We start from the raw sequence: 23,534 nt of genomic DNA, 5'->3' as shown, positions 1-23,534 counted from the left end.
GGAATGGGGGGTTTGGTCAGTCCATAACACTTCTCTGCCCCTCCTTCCTCTCACAGTTTTCCCCTGCTCCAGCATGGGGTCCATCCCAGTCCTTCAAGAACTGCTCCAATGTGGGTCCTTCCTGCAGGCTGCAGTTCTTCAAGCACTGCTCAAGTGTGCATTCTTTTCACGGGGTATAGTCCTTCAGGAACAGACTGCTCCTGTGTGGACTCTTCTCCATGGGCCACAGTACCTGTTAGGAGAACTTGCTCCAGCATGGGCTCTCCACAGGTTGCAGCTTCCTTTGGGACATAACCACCTGCTGCAGTGTGGGGTCCTCCACAGGCTGCAATGGGGATATCTGCGCTCCACTGTGGTCCTCCGTGGGCTGCAGGGGAACAACCTGCTTCACCACGGTCTTCTTCACCAGCTGCAGAGGAACCTCTGCTATGGTGCCTGTAGCACCTCCTCCCCCTCCTTCTTCACTGATCTTGGTGTCTGCAAGGTTGCTTCTCTCTCATTCTCCTCACTCCTCTCTCAGCTGCTGCAGAGTTTTTTTCCCCTTTCTTAAGCTATCACAGAGGCATCACCAGTGTTGCTGATTGCCTCAGTTTTGGCCAGTGGTGGGTCCGTCTTGGAGCTGTCTGGAACAGGCTCCATCTGACATGGGGGCAGCCCCTGATCTCTTCTCATAGAGGCCACCCCTGCAGCCCTCCTTCTACTAAAACCTTGGCACATAAACCCAATACAACCTGTGTTTGTGCAGGCTTCTTTCTCGGTGGCCCTTTCACATCCTACCTGCTGCGCTCTTCATATGAGAAGGTCCTTCCAGCTAAGAGCTGTAAGCTGGTCCCAAAGGAAGTGCCAACTCTTCCTCCCTGCAGGCAATGTCAGATGACACTGGGTTCTGTGGCCTGGATACACCACTCAGCCTTCCTCCTGACTGCCCCTCACCACATCATTTTCACAGAACAGAACCATACTTGTTTTACACAGTAAATTACCAACAGATAAATGAAATAAGTACCACTTTAAATGCTTAAGTAATTTTCACATTCTTATTTTACACATTAGCATAATCCTCTTTTTGATAGAGCAGTGTCTCAATTACAGGTGCATGAATAATTTCTCTGTGGTTCTGAGGCAAAACTGCAAAACCAGGTGTAAAAATCAGTCATTGTTAAACTCGTACTTTAATGCAGTTTTACTGAGAGATGAAAAAAAAATTTAAAAAATAGGACTTCCCTAGTAATTTTTCAAATCTCAAATAATATGTTCTTGATCATCTTTCATGTTTAGCATGCTTGGTTTAAAGACAAGACAAATTTTAAAGACAAAATTGCATTTCAAAATCATAGTAAAAACCCTTGGGTTTTGTAGTTATTAAAAATAATTAGAAAGAAAAATAATTTCATTTCAACTTGATGAATCAAAATATTTACTTTTAGGTCTTTTTTTCCCTTTTCTTTGCCTGAACAATTAACTAAATTAATTTCTGCTTTCCTCTGTATTCCATTTTTAATGAATTTACTCTTAAGCCCTTTGCCCCTCAGTAAACAGTAAATATCAGGCTTGAGAACGATAAAATCTGAATTAATATCTTACTTTAGCATACAAAACTGCTGAGCTTTATTGTTTCACAAAGCAACTGGAAACAGTTTGATCAGCAAGATCTTTTCCTTTTATTTTTTTCTGTTGTGCTCACACAAGGAAGGCCTGTCCAAATATTTTAATTACCTTCTTTTGTTTGTAAGCAGTAAAACCACCAACCCATCCTCAATGTTCATTTTTATGTGAGAAAAAGAAGTATTTCATTCTCTTGCTGGAAAACAGCAGTAAAGGAACAGTTGACTGATGTACAGACTGGTGGGCTATCTTACTTTCTTAAACATGCTTGTGAGTTAATCCATCAAATTTCAAGTCTTAAGTCTAGAAGAAGAGAAAATTTAAAAAAAATGAACCACCTATGTACATTTTTAACCAAACAGCTTCTCACGTTTTCCAAATATATAGATAATAGAATTCAGCAGACTGCACACCTTTCATTTTTTTTGTAAAAAAAAATCTATTTGCTTTATGTGCCAAGATTTTTCCAACGTTAACATTTTTCCTTCCTTCTTTATAGATAAAATAATAAATGAGATCCACTGTGCAGTGTTTAGTGGAAAACAGTTACTTTTCCTACCGATAACCCTTCAGAAAAGCCCAACTCGGCTAAATCACACCCACAACATGATGTTTTGTTGCGGGAAAAACAGCCAACTCTGAGGATCTCACTGAACTTTAATTTATTGCCAGTTAACACAAACATTTAGTTACCGATTCAGGATCTGCGAAGCAAAAGACGACAAAAACTTAAACACTTAGGAAGAAGACCTTTCCTCCCCCTTCGCCTGCCTCAACTTCGCCCCAGACCTCTCCTCCCCCTGCCGGTCCCCGCTCCCCTTGCTGCGGCCGCACCTCACCCTCAGCCCCGCCAGCGAGGCGGGGCGGGCGGAGGGGTGTGAGGTGACAGCGCCTGCTGGTTTCCCTTTTCCCTCACTAGGTTTCCCTAGTCTCCCACACTTACCCTTTGTTCGGGCATGGGTTCCTCCACGGGCCGCACTCCCTTCGGGCCCTCCCTCCTGTACAGGCTTCGGTGTGTCCTCTCATACACCTACACGTTTCCTCCTGTGTTCCCCTTTGTGTCTCCTCCCATGCCGCCTCCTCTCCCCTCCGACGGCTCCTCTGTGACTCCCATTTTGTTACTTCTTGGCTCAGCGCCGTCGGTTGCGGAGCCGGCTGGAACCGGCTGTGACCGGCACGGGGCAGTTCACGGCCTCCTCCCACACCGGTCACGCCCGCAGCTCCCCCGCCAGTTTTGCCCAGTACAGGGCTCCAGGTAGGCACAAGCTGTGTGGGTGTTGGTAGTGTTTTCCCCGTGGCATAGCTCATTTTTGTGGTTCTATCTCAAAAGAGGCAGGTTAGAAGGCAATTTATTCCATTTAACTTCTGCTAGAGCATCATTTAAGCTCCCAAGCTTCCTCACCTTTTTAGCTACAGATGCTATTATTTTTTTGCTGGCTGTCAAATCTGTATAAATTTTACAGCTATACTGAGCATACAAGTGCAAAGTGAAGGATCTGAGGATGTGAATCATGTCAATTTATAATCATCTTTGGGTTTATTTGGAATTTAAAATCTGTGAATTTTACAAATTGCAACACAAAGCCATGGAAAATAAGGCTTCCATATGTCCTCAAGAAATGTTTTATGTCCCTCTCCTCAGAAGCTGGATGAATTTTATGTAAGTCATTAATGACAAATCTTCTGCAAAGCTATCCTTAAAGATGTTCAGTTGATAGATGTTTTGCAATTATTTCATTTAAATTTCTGAAAGCTGTAAGGTTAGTCTGTGGATAAATTATGAGGAAAGTCTGACATTTTTTATTATTGTAGGTTTGTAGAAAAAGCCAACATATAAATGTTTCTCAGAAATTACATATATATGTATCTTTCATTACATTTGGACTTTTTAGAATGTATCAGGGTATTAAATGAAAATAAATGTAATATGCATTATACTACATGTGCTGTTCTCTATACTTTAAAGACCTTTTATTCTTCAGACATTTAAAGACATTTATTGTCTGACTCTGAATATTAGATTATCGAGACTAAGTTAAACTAGCTGGATAACTAGTTTTTATTTAGTGGGACAAGAGCACCATTGCCAAGAGGCTTGCTAACCTAGTGAGGCACTCTTTAAACTAGGTTTATCGGGGTTGGTGACCAAAGCTTGCAGGTTTATTGGGGAACAGGGGATGGGGGGGAAGCACGCATGGGGCAGGGCAATGAGGGATTTTCTTGCACTCTTTTTGAGGAAGTAGGGTGACCAGAGACACATCTCAAGTGCCTGTACACAAACACATGTAGCATGGGAAACATAGGAAATGTAAATTCATATGCAATCACAGATCAATGACATTATTAAATCACAGAGCCATAGCAGAACAGCTGGCACCACTGGGGTCCTGCAACAGACGTATACAGACTCTCCAAGAAAGGTGGGTATGGAACAAAAGAGTAAGTGTTGTAGTTTGTGGAAAGGAGGGAGCAGAGGGAACTCTGCTAGAAAATGGCATTTCCTATGGAGCTTTTGAAAGATATTTTTGTGACTGTCTATGTAATCTATTACTGTGTTCATTTGCAAATTTCATAATCAGATTATTATACTACAGACTTCAAAACTGAGCTTAACTTTTTAAGGCTTTCCATTTCAGCCCGTTTCCCTTCTGCTGCTTGTCTGTAGCACAGTCAATGAAGAAATGTAATAAGAAACACATTCTAAGTTGTTTTTTATGAAAGCAGTATAGGATATGCAGAAAATTGCAAAGCTGGAGCGTATATAAGAGCATTGGATTAAGCACTGGCCAAGTGTGACATTGGAAATTTGTGAAAGTTGCTGATGGATAAACCAGCAAACTCAGACTTGTGGAAAATTAAGTTCAAAATGTGTTATGAAGCTGCTTCTCAACGCTGTGCTCTGTAAAAACAATCTTAGTGTATAAACATACAGATCTATAAAGGGGAAAATACTAAGCATAAAATGCTTGTATAGTAATAATATTCAAGTCAAGATAATTCTGATCTTCATAAAAAAAATCAGTAAACAATTCTACATAATTGTTATAGACATGTTTTAAAACATTCATAATGAGCGCCTATTGAAAACATAAAAAAACCCCTCCCTAGACAGTGATCAGTGGGGCTGCTATCTCGGTAAGATAGATTTATTTATTTATTTATTTATTTATTTATTTTATTTACAGCTAACCTCTGACAAACTTTCAGAAGTAACAAAAAGAGACAAGGTCCTTGGGAAAGAAACTACCTTCTGATTCAGAAATGTCTGTATAACTTAAGTTACAGCTAAGATAGTGTGCTGCCTTTTTAGTAGACAATAATGCTTGCTTTCTTATGCCAAGTTACTGCCTGGAGAAGATAATCTCATTTTCTTTACCCTTTACTTTGAATATGAAAGTAATTAATTAAAAATCCTATTTAGAAAACACTGGTAGAATTTTATAACAAAACTTTTTGTGTGTGTCAGAGTTGAGATTACAGCTAAAGGGTTGTGGTTTTTGAAAAATATCAAAAAGTATTATCTGCATAATTAATTTCCATTTCCATTCTACTTTATTGCATCAAATAATCATGAACTGTTCCAGAAGGATGTAAAAAGCAATACCTTTCATTTAGAAACATCTGAAAATACTTAGAATTATGCTTCATTTTCCACATAATTATTTTATGCAAGTGGTTAATTCATTTTTAATGTATGATAAATATGGGGTGATAGAGTAAAGAATGACATTTTTCAGGGTCCCTGTTTTCTTCAGTTGCCCATCAGAAATCTTAACAGTTAGATACTAATATTTAAGGCAGCAGCTGAGCCTCAAATAAAATTCTGTAGATGGCTAGAGTTTGTGTAGACACATGTATATGTGTGTGTGTTTGCTATGCAGAGACAGGTAAAGTAATTTTTCAGCACACTAGTGGAATCAATAGTGTTATGTGTTTGCTTATATTAAAATCTTTTGAAGAGCACTGGAGTTTCTCAAAGAGTTGATTGCTTTCTAATGTAAAGATCTTCCATGATCTTCAGATGAAAGGTAGTTATTAACATGTATATTAAAGACCAATAATTAATATGACTGTAAAATGCTTAAAAGGGTGTGATAGAGTGCCAATTCCTTCACATTGCTCAGCTAATTTGTCTGAAATAAGACTGTCTAAAATTTGAAAGAGCATACAACAGTGTGTCTGGGGTTGTACCTGAACTAGACTGTGAAGAGTATGCCATGAGTTTTGTACAGTCTGTGTAGCCAAGATCAAGGTACAGAGGGATTACTGCAGGTCCTCTCAGCTCTTCTTGATGGGTTTCTTCAAAAGTGGTTTAGCTTGCTCAGAACTTCTATTGGCTATTGTAGAGATCATTGTTTTAACTTGGGAAGTTGCTATACTCTTTTTTTTCCTCGCATTATTTTCAAGAGTAGATAACACGTCTATTACTCTCTGATGAGTTGAGTTATGCACTTAAGTTTAACTGTTTGGCACGCTATGAATGTCTAGATAGATAAAATTACATGACACATTGTGTGCCAGATTAAAGCTTGATCTACCGTGCAATCTCATTGAATTCTCATTGAAATCCATGAATTTGCATGATCTATAAATCACTGATAACATTGCCTGTTTTTTATCATCTATCTTCTTGAAAATTACAGTTCAATATTTATATAACGTTATTGTGAATATTACTGAAACCTACAAGAATAAGCAGAAAATGAAATAAGACTAACTAAAGAAATATATTTTCAAAATTTATTATGAAAAAGGAACAGTGAAAAGCAAACCAGGAAGATGGTTAGAAAATAAAATACAAAACTTTATGAAATTAATTTTCACCTGAAATTATTTCAATGCATACTCATTTCACATTAATTTTGTTATGGACATTTAGTCATAATTAAAAAAAAAAAGCTGCATGTATTATGCATATAAATAAAAACCAGTCTATGCCCACAAAAATAAAAAAAACCCCAACACCTCAAAACCTTTGTACTCTCATAATCATCACTCACATCATAATATCAGTGATACTCCCTCTGCATAAGAGCCCTTATGCATATTCAAATATAGATCTTCATTTGAATTCATAATACTTTGAAAAGCTTTTCTAAGCCAAGTCCCCTCTTGCATATCACTTTGAAAAATCTTCCTCTGTCAGCATATGGTTAAGATCAGAGAAGTATGTTTGGAAAAATGACATCTTGGCAGTATGCATATTTTTTGCATTTATGCCTTCATATCACATTTGCAAGTTTGTAGGTTAGATAAATTTTCCCAGTACATGACAAAATAAGTTTAATTTGAAAATATGGGGTAGGAATTTTTAAAGTAGATTTTTTTTTAAATGTCATCAATGTTAGCTATGTATTTGTAATTGCATAATGTCAGATTCTATCAAGTCTTAACTGAAGTATTGTCTTCGGTTCCTGTGAATGTTTTTCTCCATATTTGGTAACTGGAAATTAAAAGAACAGGGACAGATAAACAGTTCTTTCAAGGCATTTAGGTGCGTACTGCTGTTTAAGTATTACATTGTGATTGCAGTGATTGTAGTGTTAGGCACTTAAGTATCTTTGAGGACTCCTAACTCAGTGGTTTGACAGAGATAATTCAGAGAGTTGCGGAAAGGCAGTGAAAGAGAGAGATTCTCAGGGCTTGGTACAGACATCACTGCAGAGATTATCTTTCCTCTCTTTTTTCCTTGTTCACATATCTCTATTGGACTTCTTGTTCAGTGATGAAGATAGGCCACTGTTAGTCTTCATAAATGTTCTCTTACCAGTTATTCTTTTGTTTGTAATGTTTCATAGCTGACACCTAAGCAATTATGCTGTTTCAGTGTGATAGAAATACAGGTGGTTGTGATGGGGTGACCCTGGCTGGACGCCCGGTGCCCACCAAAGCTGCCCTATCACTCCCCTCCTCAGCTAGTCAGGGGAGAGAAAATAAAACAAAAGGCTCATAGGTCGAGATAAGGACAGGGGGAGATCACTCACCAATTACCATCATGGGCAAAACAGGCTCGACTTGGGGAAATCAGTTTAATTTATTACCAATCAGGTCAGGGTAGGATAATGAGAAATAAACCCCAAATCTTAAAACACCTTCCCCCCACCTCTCTCTTCTTCCTGGGCTTAACTTTACTCCCGATTTTCTCTACCTCCTTCCCCTCAGCGTTGCAGGGGGACAGGGAATGGGGGTTGCAGTCAGTTCATCACGCGTTGTTTCTGGCCGCTTCTTCCTCCTCATGGGGAAGACTCCTCACACTCTTCCCCTGCTCCAGCATGGATTCCCTCCCACGGCAGGCAGTCCTCCACAAACTTCTCCAGCGTGGGTCCCTTCCATGGAGTCACAAGTCCTGCCAGCAAACCTGCTCCAGCATGGGCTCCTCTCTCCATGGGTCCACAGGTTCTGCCAGGAGCCTGCTCCAGTGCGGGGTCTCCATGGGGTCACAGCCTCCTTTGGGAGCATCCACCTGCTCCAGCGTGGGGTCCTCCACAGGCTGCAGGTGGATATCTGCTCCACTGTTAACCTCCATGGGCTGCAGGGGGACAGCCTGCCTCACCATGGTCTGCACCAGGGGCTGCAGGGGAATCTCTGCTCCGCCACCTGGAGCACCTCCTCCCCCTCCTTCTTCACAGACCTGGGTGTCTGCAGACTTGTTTCTCTCACATATTCTCACTCCTCTTGTCTGACTGCTGCTGGTGTTGCACAGTTTTTTTTCCCCTTCTAAAATATGTTATCCCAGAGGCACTACCACTGTCGCTGATGGGCTTGGCCTTGGCCAGCAGCGGGTCCATCTTGGAGCTGACTGGCATTTGCTCTATCAGACATAGGGGAAGCTTCTAGCAGCTTCTCACAGAAGCCACCCCTGTAGCCCCCCCTGTTACAAAATCTTGCCATGCAAACCCAATACAGTGCTAAAAGCTGATTACACAGAAACAATTAATATATTTTCTTTTATTTGTCAGGGTCTTATGCACTATGAAGTCTGTGGTAGAACTGCTGTCAACTTCAGTGTTTCTCAGTTTATTTGAACATCAATTCTTTTTTCCAGTGGCTTCACAACTTAAGGCACCAAACATTTTCATGGGGATTAAGGTTTGTTAGCCTTCTGCCCGATGTGAGCTTTTACCTATGAGGATCTGACTGCAAGACTGGAACCAAATAAAGCACAAGTGAATGATATTGTAGGTGGAGGAATATAGTAACACAGCATAGTAATTCTGTTATTTATTGGGCTAATGGTTGCATTACAGAGACTAAGATGATATGTGATATGCTCTTGGTTATATTTACAGCACTTAAATGTAGTTAGTATTAATTTTATTTGTAGCAAATTTGCTACATGAATCAGAACAAAATACATGATGATTTGTGTGGGCCATTTTGCTGATGGTAGCAAAATTACATTTTGGCAAAAATCTGTAAACAGATGTGGCTTAGAAGTAGTGGACGTGCTCATTGACACAGATTGTGTTTTTAAACACAGTCACTATTTATTCTTTTAAGTATTGGTAGAGTATAGCAATATTTTTAGTGAACAGTTTATCTATAATTCATTTGTGAAAAACAAAAAAAATGAGTTCTGTAGTACAGTATTTTTCAAAAGCACTTCTATTTTTGAGTCTGAGAGGAAGCTATGCCAAAGTCTTGCATGATACTCCTAGTTTTCTGCTTTTAACTTGTTACATGAGCTGAAAAGCTATTTCACATGCCACTATTTGTCTTTCCAGTTTGCATAAGCTTCTGTAATTTAGCTATGAAAATTTACCTCTAAGAACTTTTTCAAATCAGTACTTGATAAAGCATATTTCAATCAATATTTAAAAATCAATATACAGATCCTTCAAAATCATTGTTTTAATGGACATTTTACTTCTGTGAACTAACAATTAAAAAATATTCTCCTGATTGCCCTTAATGCATGAAAACAAGACTTAATTATTACCTTTTTTATATTTTTTTTATTCCTTTCACATTAAAGGACCTGAACCTGTGATGAGGTTCCTCAGTTTTGTTGTACTTAGTGGATGCTAAATGCACTGGCTAATTAGTAAGATTAAACCCAAGATATGTTTTTACTTTAGTTTTTCTATCTGGTCATATAATAATTTAGCAGAATTTTTAAGAGACAAAACCTGGTATTTTAAACTCCTAAACTACTGTAATTAAGAGGTTTCTTACAGTCATTAAAATTTTTCTTTCTTTAGAAGTGAGTCATTACGTGTGTCAGAATTCTTTAAAGCCTTTGTTCTGTGATGCTATACTCCTTAATTTTTTTTTTTTATCCTTGTCATTAATTTTTCAGCAATATTGACTGTTTTTTAGAGTCTAGGGCAAGTTTTATTCATGTTAGCACTCTAATTAAGCAGAAAGAAGAATTGCTTTTCAGGTATGCTTCAAACATTTGGATAATAAACTGAATAAGTAATGCGATATGGTATTTCCATCTAGTAACATGGTATTTCTATGTAAGTTATTTGAAAGGTATTTCCATTTCTGAAAGTAATAACATTACATTCACTATCAATTTTATTAGCTCACAGAAAAAATTTTGATGTGAGAGCCTCAAAAACAACTTTTGAGTTATTAGACATATATGCACCATTAAGATAGAAGATACACAACATCGGTCATGTTCTCTTACCTTACCAAATGAAATCTGTGAATCACTATTTCAAAATTGTTTTCTCATAGAATTAGTTCTGTTGGTGTTAGAACTGATTTTCTAAATCTCCAATATTTACCTTGTTTTTTCAGCATAAGATTGTGTGTTAGAAAATAGAATATCATTGTGTCAGTGTCAAATACTCTCTGACCAGGTTCTTTTAGATCTGCCACATGTGGAAGATGTAATGATTAATATCAAATTTACTTATTTAAAGATAGTTGATGTTACACTGGACTTCTAATTTAGCAGAATGATGCAAAATATATTGCATAACAACACAAACATAGGTTACACTTAGCAAAATATATAGCAATTGCAATACACAGTTTTATCACAATACCAATGTGATTCCCATTACAGGTATCTATAATATGTTCACCATCATAACAGTGGGCATCTCCAATCACTGGAAGGAATACGTGGGTTGAAGCCAGCTCAAGCCCCTTGCTCTCTTTGAAGTTCTTTTGTTAGTTGTCTAGTTTTTATACTCTTTGTTGGGCTGTGTCAGATATTCACTCCCCCCATGCTGGTCTGGCTAACTCAGATAGACATTCACACTCTTAATGAACTCATTAAGAGAAACATTTCCACCACCAGTTAATCCACTCAGCTGTCGATAGCTGTATATCCAAAATAAAGGCCACCCTCTGGTCCTCACTGTGTTGAGATAAAAGTCAGATTCTTTGCAACAGCTATGCTCAGTCACACCCTACATTATTCCCTGAACTTTGTGGGCCCATCACCCTTGCCCATCTCCTCTGAGCCTTCTCCATTTTAGGGTTTATTGGTGTATTCACAACCAATAAATAATGAGCTGTGATAAGTGGTCAAATAATTTCACGATTATTCACATATCATGAAAAATGTATCCCATGGTTGTGTTTGAAATACTTGATCTATTAAAACTTACACCCATTAAAATGACTCTGATATAAACATCTTAATTGTGCAAGTGTCTTGCATCTGACATTTAGGAAATCACCCATGAATGGCTTTGGTTTGAAAACTGATCAGCTGTTTGAAAATTGGAAAATTATTGTTAGAGAACAAACTTAAACATCACTAGATGTTCACTGAAATAAAATATGATAATACAATTAGCGTAAGATAGGTATGATCCTCATGCTTCTTTTCTCAGTATAATGTGACTGCTGCACATCATGCATCAGACTGCATATGATAGGGATTAAACTCAACTTGCTTTATGAAAACATTTTTGGTTAAAGCGAAAGAGGAAATAATGACATTTTTGCATACTATTGTAAAGTGAGTGACACAATGCTAATCAAAACAATAAATAGTAGATTGTAAAAATATGTGCTGGCACTAGTATAATAATTCTTAAATTATTGAAATCTGAAGCAATTACTTGTTAACACCTTAACTTTGCAGCAGCATTCCAAGTCTAACATGTTAAAAAACCTTAAGTAATTTTTCACCTAAAAGGTAATAAACTTCTATTCTCAATAAGAATATATACATTTCTAAGGGGTGATTTTAATGGCATTTATAATTTTTGTTTTAACAGCTGAGGATGCATGTGGAGGAACTATGAGAGGATCCAGTGGTATCATCTCGAGCCCCAACTTTCCTAATGAATATCATAATAATGCGGATTGCACATGGACAATTGTGGCAGAGCCTGGGGATACTATCTCGCTCATATTTACAGATTTCCAAATGGAAGAAAAATATGATTATTTGGAAGTAGAAGGTTCTGAACCACCTACAATATGGTAAGTCAACTATTGCAATTTTCATGTGGTAAAAAAAAAAGATGATGAGATGTGGAAGGATAACTTTTGTTACTTTTCCTTTTGTCAATAGATAGTCTTGCTGAAAACAACAAAAAAAGAGACAGTAATGATTGTTACTATGGCATAATTGGTGCTATTCTAATTGCAGCTGTAAGATAATTTCCAAATATAAATCCAAGGATTTAACATCGAGTGAAAGGCACTGTAGGCTCATTCACCTCATTGTCTGTAAGTCTAACTGTTCTAACCATTATTGTATTAAAAATGCATGTATTTAGAAAGAGAATGGAATGGACTGTTGTACTGGTAAGGATTGGTGGAGCCTTCAGGGAGTTACGTAATGTCAGAAGGCAAATGGAACGGAGTCCTTTCAGCACAGAGCTGGGGAAAATAGTATTGGTCACACCTGTTGGTCACAGATTCTCTCTGGAGGAGTTTCTGTACACAGAACTGTATACGTGGTCTCACTATATAATGTACTGGGGGTATGGCTGGTGTTACACTTATCTAGAAATTTCCATCCTAATCTGTGAGGTACAACACCCTGAGCTGAGTAGGCACAGCACTTTTTGGTTTGGGTTTTATTCCAAATATACTACCTTTAGAGAGGATTTCTGTTTGTTTGTTTGTTGACTTAGCAATAGTAGCAATGTTTTTGCTAGGCTGGCTTCTGCAATTCTTGATCTCAGTGTAGATGCATTGTGTAAAACAAGTAGAAGAAATAAAATAGTAAACAACCTCTTTCAAGATCAGGTTCAGTTAAGTAGAAAAAATAAATGATAACATTCTGTGGTTTTCTTGTGTGGTAGTTTTATGGTAACATAGCATCACACTACTCAAGAAACTTGAATATGACAAATCCTTGTGTTTGCTATATTGTTTTAAATATGCTGTTGGTTCACAAAAAAAGAGGACATGTATAAACCCATAAATAACAGTGATGCTCTCCAGTAAAATCTTAAGCTCTTAACTGGTTCGTAAAGCATTATGAGGGTTCTGCACAAGACAGAGGCATTTAAAAAACAGGTGATACAACAGGTGGTTGGCTAGCCACATTAAAGTCAGTAGAGTCTTGTTTTCTTATTATCAATACAAAAAAATACCAAACATAGCATAGACCAAATAAAATAAATTATTTTTAATTTTATAATAAGAAAATATCCCAAATTAGATAATTACCTTGCTTTGAAAACATCAATCTCGGTTTCTACAAGTCATGCTTATAAGTAATATTCCTTACTACTTCAGGGTATAGTAGAAGCCTATACACAGTCTCAGCTTTAGCAAATAGTATTTCATAATTTGAGTTAATTCATACTACCACCTACATAGTTAATTACCCGTATTAGAATATTACTTAATTGCCATTGAGTTTTTCAAGCTGTTAAACTGAAATCTTTTGAACTAGCTGTCAGCTAAAATAATTTTTAAACAATAATTTATAATAATTCTTAGCGAGGTAACACCAATGACATACAGACAATATGAATCACTTGAATAGCTAAATGTGCATTCAGTTACTCTTGAATGTGTTTTATGTATTCAGTCATGAGCTTCAAACAATGATTTAATTTTTTTTCTGCAAAAGGCTTTGGCTATATTTAAATGATATAATAAGATTACTTTATATATGGAAATTCTCATATTATCTGTTTACAAAACATAAAAAATTACAATGTTAATTTAATAATTGCTCATGTAGAGAAGCAGATTGAGAGCATGTTCTTTTTTTAGTTTGTCATTTGTATTCCCTAAATTAGACTGATGCATTCAATCATGCAAAAGTATCCCCCCCATATATTAGGAAAAATAGATTTGGAAAGCTTAATTAACAAGAATTTGTTAATTATATTTACAGTGGTAATATTTTATATCCCCTTAGACTATAGCTTGAGGTTTAGTTCAAGATATCTTAGTTTATAAAGTCTACACAGAAGTATACTTCTAAAAGTAAAACGAGGCTCTTGATCTTTCATTCTAGAAAACAAATAGTACATAATTTTTAAAATTACTAAAAACATATTGGTTGATCTGGATAGTAAGTAGTATTATAAAATCATTTCTTAGACATTTTGTTGCTTTACATGACTGTTACACCTATTGATTTAAAAAAACCTCAAACTTTTCTTCTGCACATCTGCTGTGTAACAAAATATCCCTACTTTTTGATTCTAAGTAAAACAGTGAGCTACAGTATACATCAGGTGGATAGTCTGGGGTTATCCACAAGACAAGACTTGGAATTCTTCATGAAGTGCTAACTTTCCATAGTCTTCCAGTCAGTCATTATAATATTTCAGTTATGCCAAGTCTTTTCTTTAAGAAAATCTTGATAGGCCATTTTTATTTAAGTAGCAGGAAAAAATTGCATAGATGCCCTTCAGGGTTTTTGTTGTCTGATGTCAAGGGCTAATTCCAATGTTTGGTAACTTGAATTGAATGAAGCTTTTTTTTTTCATTTTAGAAGTGAAACTGAGAGAAAATGATTAGTTTGAAGAAACTATTTTCCCAATTTTTTCTCAACAAAACAAAAACCTGAAAATAAATGAGATCTAGTGAAATGTTCCTTTTTGCCTAGGTGAAAAGTTAGTGTTTGAGACATTCATTGGTTAAAAAAGTAGCAATGTCATTGTGGGATAATTTATCCATCGTATGGAAGTTGAGTCAAATGTTCTGAGAGTATCTGAACATGTAAGAGTTTTCTAATGCTTGCCTCTAGGATACTTTGGTTGGAATGTTTCAGTCTCTTATTTTGCTGTTGGTCACTTTTAATGGAATGTTTAATAATCACTGAGCAGAAAACTGGAATGATTCTCTAGCCTGGTTTGACATGGGTGTCCTGGATTCCAGCATGTACTCTAGTCTGAATTAAGACAATTATTAAGACTCTAGTTAAATTGTATAGACAAGGTGGTAGAACCTCCTTCCCAGAATACTCTATGAAAGATGTGCTTAGAGCAGTCTCCTGATGAGAGCAGGTGAGGATGGAGAGTATATATTTCACAGTCTTAGGCAAAGACATTAAATCTGTATGTTCTGTTCCTTATTACCAGCTTCATTTAGCTGTTGTTGAAAAACAAGTTGACAATTTCTCCTCCTACATGTTTGGAGAGCTTGGTTATTAAAAAAAAAAATCAACAAAGTTATTAGACTAAATTGAACTTGAAATGATGATTAGTTTGAATTAACCAATACATTTTTGGTGGATAGACTGGAAAGTGATAGAAAATAATGGTTGTCATAAAGTACGTGCTTAGAGCTCTCAATTCAGAGAATTATTGCTGTAGTCTGAATAAGGATCACAATTTCTTTTCAAAGAGCACATAATTATGCAAATTTTTTATTACTTTTTTAACATGAAGGTGTGCATTAATGTGAAGGTGTTTTGAGAGTGTAGCAGTGTCTCAAATGTTGTAGGGAAAATGCACTTCACTTCTACCATGGCAAAAAAACCCCCCGAAGTTTTCAGCTCTGTTCTCTCTGGGTAAGAGTGTACTTCTAAGAATATCTTTTTGTAGTGTTCTAACATTTGCCCTACCACTGGCATGTTCATACAAAATAATAGGACAGCTAAATACTCTGTTATCAAAGATAAATTTGAAATATGATGTAATTACTCCTCTTAAAACAAAATAACTCACCTCACTTCTCTCTTACTGATAGTGTATTCTTGGGTATTTCAAAATGTTTCCTATTTAATTTTCCTAAAGTGTAAAGCAGGCTTAGAATTTTCCATAGTAAATTGAAGTATTGTATTGTCTAGACCATCACTCTGTTTCTGATTTTAGCCAAATTATAATTTTTTGTATAAATCTAGATACAATGTAAAATGATACATACTGAATGAAATTTATGTTGGTGAAACTATAGGCAATTTATTTCTATTCTGAAATATATTTAAATATTTAGTTGTTTGATATTGCATATTTTGTGCATCATATCAATTGCATTAAAATAGACAGCTGTTAGAGAACAAAGGCTAACAAAATGAATTTCTCCCTTGCAACAGTGGTTTTGCGCATTTTTTCCCCAACAGAAACACTCCCTTTGCATTAATTTTAAATATTCCGTGGATAATGACATTATGTTTTGTGAAAAAATCTTTCCCTTAACTTAGATGCAACAAAAAAATCCAGTTTTAAATGGTTTTGTCTGAGATACTTAAAACTCTTTTGATCTTTATAATAAAATTCTTCAAGATAGCCTGTTAGCTTAAGACTCCCTTGCGGATTGTATGGATGAGAAAGAATAAGAACACAAAAATGTGGGTGTTTGGGTTGCCAAATCAGAATTTATTCCAAGTAACTAGTGATTTGTTCCTTATCAATTTGGGTCTATCCTTGACCTGGGAACATTCGTGATGAACTTTTCAGTGGATATGACGTGTTTCCATTCATTTTTTTATATTGTGAACTTTGTTTACTCTTCCGTATAGCACAGCTAAGGACAATTTAATGAGCACACTTCATTAATTACAAATTTGCAGCAATCATAATTTCCCGGTAAGATTTTTGTGAAGCCACTTCTCATTTAAAAGAAAAAAAAGATTATGATTTATGAAGGCTGGAAGCTCAGATAAAAATATGAGAAAACATCTAGTCCTAAACAAATAATATCAGTGTACTGATTGACCAGTAGCTTTAAACACAGCGTTCTTGAATTTCATAGTAGATTCTCTTTTACATTTTGTAAGAAGATAGTTACATTTTAGCTTCAAGTGTTGTTGCAATATTGCACTTGCTGGCTTTTTCTGAATCGAAGCTTACAAACTCTGTTAATGAAGTTTTAAAATATTAGTAGTAAGTTTAGAAAGCGGTGAAGCAAATAATATACAGTGTTTTATAGAGAAACAGTATGCTTAAATAAATATTCATAGCAAATAAACTTTATGTTAAATAAACTAATGGTAATTTACGTCTTAATTAGATAAATTCCACAGAGAAAAGAATAATTTTATATAGTTTTGGTGATGATGTAGCATGGTATTGCAGTAGCATCTGAACATCATTAAGAATAGCCATTTTGGATCAGTAAATGTTTATATTTGGAGTTCAGTGTCTGATAGTGGCAATAGCAGTTGCTTAGGAAAAGAGTAGAAGACACCAGGATGATACGGTGTTCTCTTCCCCCTTGTGTAGACTCCCAGCTTCTGTAGTTAGTGATTTAGGAACTTCTTGATCCAACATTTGCCTTAAAATCTTGTGTTAAATAACTATAAATAAATCTTTCTTTTGTTAATTAGTCATTCTTCAATGGTCATTCTTCAAGATCCTCTGGAGAGTAGCAAATGAGGGGTGTTTTTAATACCAAGCAGACTGTATCAATGAGTTCGGTGTTATCCACACAATCATGTATTCCTTAACATAACCTTAATTGATGTGTCAGTCATAACTTTCCTCTACAGAATCTGTAGTATCCCTTTCCTTTCATTTGTCTCTATGTATACAAATTCTCTTCCTTTTTACCATTTTAATCAATTCTCTAAAGTAATGAAGCATTTTGGCCTGTGGCTTTCTCTTCACTTTGAAATAACTTAGCTCCTCATTTTTGTCCCACGTCCTGGATACCTGGTCATCAATGTTGTGTGAGGATCTGTTTTCCTCAAGATTCCCCTCTCCCTGAGACTGAATCAGATACACTTGTGGGATCAATATGTCCTAGGTTCCACCTCAGCTGACAGTATGAACAAGAATATGTTGGGCTTATTTTCATTATTCATAATGTAGCCATTGATCAGTATTCCAGGATGGCACTAGGCATTTTGATAGCATCACGCATTTTCACACGCTTGTAGCCTTTATACCACGTTGTAAAAACATGACCCTGGAGGTTTACAATACACCTGACAACAGCACATTACTTCAGACATTTTGAGCAGTAAGAACAGAAAAAAATATATCTTAGAACAATGGAGAAGGGCCCAGAGGAAATTTTGTCCAAGTTCTACTGAACCTGAATTTTGCCCGTTCACTCTAGAGGAACCTTAGGTAGTGTCACTCTGCATTCATGGCCTGATGCCCTGGGATCATTCCCTGGGACAATTGGTTTCAGCATGGCAGGCCTCCTGTAATATCTCAAATACGAAGTCTCTCACTCATATTCCTCAACAATACTTTTCCTAAAATATACGTGGCATCTTAAGTGCCATGTCCATGCCTTTGCTGTCATTTGCAATTTAACAATGGTGAAAATTAGTATTTCCTGACTCTTAATCCCATTTTAGTAGTGCTATGAAAGAACAAAATCATAAACATTCAGTGCTTTGCAGAACTCGTAAGCAATATTAGTGAAGAATACATCAACTAGTGCTAATGAAAAGGAAAGTGAGGATGAGCAGACAGATTACAGTTATTATGGAAAGGGTTTGATTTTTTTTTTTTTCTGGGGGGAAAGATGCAGTTAATTCATGTTAGACATCTACACAGTAATTTTTAATTGCTAGTTCAGTTACAATAGAAATTAGCCTTCAGGAGGCATTTAAAAATTAAATATACTGTTGTTGATGATTAACCTACAACAGATGCGTGCATTGACAGAACAGGTTCTCAATCATATCTTTATAAAAAAGCAGTTATTTAATTTATGCAGCCATCCAATGTCTGAATAGGTTAGATTTATTTTCAGTCAATGTACTTGATCAAATAATGCCCATATGTAAGGCTACAGAGGGAAACCTCTGTCTGACATAAATGTGGCAGCACAGGGACAGACAATCACACCTCAGTAGTACAACTACCAATGGAAATAATAATATGTTGAAGAAAAAACCAAAACAGACAAGGCAAGAAGCAGAGGTGCTTATAAGTAGAGATTAAAATGGGGGGGAACTCAGGCCCGGTGATTGTTTTCTTGAAAAATCACTTCAAATTAGAAAGTGACAAGTATAATTGTTTCTTTTTTACTAATGAAGGCTGTTGACACTGCTTTAGATATTATTACTGTTTTCTCACTAGTTATTATACAAAGTTTTTAAATCTGTGCTTAATACTCAGAGGAAGGACTCGGGAAAGTAATGTTTACAAGTAATATGGTCCTAATAAGGATGTTAAATGCCCCAGATGATAGATGGTTTGTAATCTGATACAGTTGAGTTCAAATTTAAAGAATAGTGGCAAAATTTGTACTGCTTAACACAGGAAAAATGCCTTCAGAAGAATGTTGTGGTTGTAGCCAAATAGATGGAAAAAATTATTCAATTAGTATGGCAAAAAAAGTGCAGTCATAAAAACCTGCTGAAAAGTGATTAGCAGAGTATTTGTTTACTGATAGTGGATAGAATTAATTTTTTATTGGATTTAACTGCAAAAAAAAAATAGATGTAACTGCAAAAAGCAGCCAAGTTTTGGAGTGCCTGAGTCCTCCCCTTCTAAAACAGGGAACAGAACATAACAGAGATAATGCTTAACTCTAGAACAGGGTGAGGCAGAAAGACAGTAATAGGAGGAATACTAATGATAAAAATATTGTCTGGTTTGAGTCTTTGATAATCCATGCATTGTGCATTATAGAGTTCATCCTCTTTTTCTGAAGGACTGAGAACAGAAATGAAGTGGTTTGCTTTCTTGGAAACAAAAGCTTTCCATAGAAACCAGGTATTTCTGTCCTTTAATGTTTGCCTCTGTGGTTTGATTTTGTACGTGGCAGTTCAGCATTTTACCTGTGGCATTTCCATGAGGTCATTCAGAACAGTCCAAGAAGCACAGTTGCATTCCATAATGTGTAGGGTCAGGCCCAATGGTAGAGTTAGGAGGGGAATTTGTTACAGTGATTGTGGAGGTTAATGGCATATTTTTCATTGTTCTGTTGTGTGATTCCATTTGGTAACCATCACTTGAAAAGGACTTTGAAACAACTTTATATATGTGATACTCTCAAAATGCTTACTGAAACATGAAAAAGATTTGAATCTAAGACAGGAAAAAGGTATCAAATCACATGTTTAACAGTACAGATGGAGGCTTCTCTGTGTTATTTTGTGCTATTTGTTCTTGTGTGTTTCTGACAAAATAGAAGGCCGTTCCATGGTACCCTGTTCTAGTGATTTTTTCCTGCATTCATTTTTCAGGTTGTACTTCAAAGTGTAGTGCACAAACATGTCTCAAACTTTTCAAGCAGAATAGACACATGTAGCCATGAGTTCCATGATGCAAATCTTCATTCTGTCACTTAACAGTAAAGACCTTGAAGACTATGGTTATTTAAAAGACATATTTAGTTACTTTGTGACATTTACAATAAATAGACTCAGTCCTTAGTAAAGGGAGAATCTGACTTTAAGAAACCGTCATATCCATGGAGATACAAGTCAACCGAAGGTGTAAATTAAGAGTTTAATCCTCGAATTCAATATGTTACGTACATATCTACATAACTAGGTTGTAAGGGAACACAAGACAGAATGATAGAATCTTACAATCAGGGTAATTCAGTGTGGAAGGGAACTCAGGAGCTGTCTAGTCCAACCTACTGCTGAAAGCAGCCTCAGATCTGAAGTGAGACAAGGTTGCTCAGGGCTTTATCCAGGCTGGTCTTGAAAACCTCTGAAGATGGAGACTGCACAACCTGGGTGGGCAACCTTCTTCAATGCCTGACTGTCCTTGCGGGGGAAAAAGCTTTTAGTTTTTTTTCCTATTTGGAAAGAATTGTTTACAGTCATAATCAACATGCAAGAATTTATTATCTCCAAACATCTCTTTGAGGTCCAAACATCTCTTGTGGTCTCTTTCTTCTTCACGGATAGGCAGTGGTATGACCTTCCTTCTAGGCAGGTCGGCTGATCTGGGCAGTCCTAGCTCATGAGTTGAAGACACATGGGATCATGTTGGAGTCCTTCCTTCCCCTGGCTTATGTTGTCCCACTCATCTTATAGGGGATGACCAGAGTGATGAATCATCCTATCTTCCTCTAGACTACAATAAGCTGAAGCTTATCTGGTACATGCGATTTATTACTATATAATCGAGTCAAGCTTTGGTGAGACAACTATTTGTTAAATTACAGTGTGTACTTGTGTCAGGCATGGAGTCAAACGTAGTCACAGAATCACCTTGGCTCATTATGATACAAATGAACACTTTACATGGCCACAAAGTGATACTGCTTTTGAAAAAGTGTTTCCACTCTTATTTCCGGCTCACCCCTTATCTTGTGTTGGCTCAGGCATTTACATAGTCACAAAGGAACTGCACCAGGAAGTGATACAGATGAAAATTAACTTTTTTCCTTCCTGTTAGTCAGTAGATAACACAAGAATTGAAGAGAACAGTGGGGCACAGGGAATGGAAGGCTGGTTCTTGAAGGAATAGGACCACTTTATTGTCAAAATAAAGCCTAAACTGTTTTCCTCTCAGGTACTGTAGATTGAACGACAGCATCCATGCAAGGATTTACTTTTTTTTTTTTTTTTTACCTTATGTGCAGAGACTTCACAGAGTTAGTTGATTTCCTTTGTATTTTTCTACTGTATTCTTAGTTTATTGTATTCCTGTGGTGGTATAAAATATTTTATTCTGATTAAGGTACACAATGTTAGGAAGGCAGTATTTCATTGTTGTTGTTGCAAAAAATAGTATATCCTGGTGGTTAAATGCATTTCTCTTGAAGAAACATTTCTGAAGCTGTTCCTAATTTCTTACCTTTCCTATGTTCATGAGTACTGCAAAAGTGAACATTTGTAAGCCTTATCTGAAGATAAATGTTTTCATTATTCTGATGGTACTTTTGAATATCTATGAAGTTATTCTCATCTGGAATCAAACAGATATCCACCAGCAGTTTTCAAATGAGCAGTTATACATTGGATGGGCTTTTTACATACATTCTTCTCAACAGAGATAGGATTATATTATATAATGTCCCAAAGTCTTACCAATGTTCAGAAACAAATTGAAGAATAATTCTCATGAATCCTTGTATGGTAGAAGAGTACTCGGGTTTTTCCACCATCCCTCTTGGGCAAAGATTTACTGACTATCATGTTTGTGCTTCCATGGCCCCCTTTAACCCTCTTTGGATGGAGCAGCCCAGAGTGCTTCCAGTATTGTTTATTTGTAACTCTGTTTTGTGGAAACCAGGTAAATAATAGTCTAGACTTAGGGCATCTTTCTAATGAATACATAAAAAGGGTGATCAGTAATAAAGACAAACAAATGCAAAAACATCTGGAGTCTCTGACTCAGAAGTTTCTGGAAAAAATACAGCTAGGAAGGTGGCTTGATAATTTATCAGGGAACACTTTCACTGTGCTTACTCCAGCAGAATACTGCAGTTGTTTTGATGTGGTCATTTATTATTGTCTCAGGATGGCAACTGCTGGAGTAGTGAGGGAGACTGATTGCTCATGTCTTGACTGAAACATCAGTGACTGAACTGGCAAATCTCACAAGTAAGGCTGAAACAGCTGTATTTTATGCTGCATGACTTGTGTGGTGGGAGAAAGGGTATTACACATAAAACAGAGGATAACATAAATCTCAAAACAAGGCAGGGAAAAAAACCCACAAACCAAAAAACAACCTAAAACCAAAACATATAACTGTTTCATTTGTCATTCCAGAGTAACTAAAACTTCGCACTTCCTTGTCATGTGTTCTGAGTCTCTGCCATGATCTCTGTTTACTTTATTCAGCAAAGTAAGTGACGGGCTGTGGGAGAACAGTAATTCCTGCAGAGATAATCCAAAATCACTCTTGTTTCTAGATTCTGGATGAAAATAATTAGTATGTTTTGTACATTGAGTAAACTATATGCATTCATAATTCCATCTTTTGTGTCTTAACAGTCAAAAGTATAATATTTTGAATACATGAATGAAACCCTTTGTGTTCATGAATAAATCCTGACAATAAGATAAAGCATTGCTTATATGGGACCTACAGACTACTCAGAACTTCAGATGCTGCTGCTTCTTTTTGTCATTGTCCATCTGTTTTCCCTGTGAAAATTACTTTAGGTGATTTAGGGTGCAAATGCACTTATAAAATTAACCAGTAACTAAAACAAACCATTAAGCATCCTATGAACCTGCTAAAGCACTTTCTTTATATGAAGGATTGACACAATGTCGAACCAGTGTCAGAGCAATTTTTAATAATTACATGCCATCCAATATGCAGGTGACCTGTCACAACCCACAGCTTCCTCATCATGATGTAACAGTCAGTAAAAAAGAAAATAAGCCATTCATGTATGCTTACTGTATGTTTATTTCTTCTGCATGCAGTAGGTCACGCAAGTGAAAAAACCACCAAAATGCAGCAATCTAAGCTTCAAAAATGAGCCTTTAACAAATGACTTATTTTCACCCCTCCCCACCCTGAAGTTAAAAAAGCCTATTCAAATCATTATGTCAATTTCAATAAATATTTTTATCCCATAAACGTTTAAACTGTTTTTAAGGTTAACAGTTTTAGGTGTTTCCAAATGAAATACAAAGAATTTTCATCATTTTGAAACCCTGGGGATAAATTCATCTAAGTATATTTAAAAAATGTAAACATTTGGAAGTCAGA

At 36.4% G+C, this 23,534-nt stretch overlaps 1 protein-coding gene across 1 annotated transcript in view; it reads left to right on the top strand.

The window, feature by feature from the left end:
- The window catches only part of CSMD3 (CUB and Sushi multiple domains 3), a 774,333-nt gene that overhangs the window by 199,866 nt on the left and 550,933 nt on the right, over positions 1-23,534 (top strand). The window contains exon 5 of the mRNA XM_075495159.1: positions 11,796-12,003. Within this exon, the coding sequence (XP_075351274.1) occupies positions 11,796-12,003 (208 nt within the window). The remainder of the gene's footprint in view (positions 1-11,795; positions 12,004-23,534) is intronic.

This window comes from Mycteria americana, chromosome 2, assembly GCF_035582795.1.
Source record: "Mycteria americana isolate JAX WOST 10 ecotype Jacksonville Zoo and Gardens chromosome 2, USCA_MyAme_1.0, whole genome shotgun sequence".
Taxonomy (NCBI): Eukaryota; Metazoa; Chordata; class Aves; order Ciconiiformes; family Ciconiidae; genus Mycteria; species Mycteria americana.
This window is presented reverse-complemented; position numbering and strand designations above follow the sequence as displayed.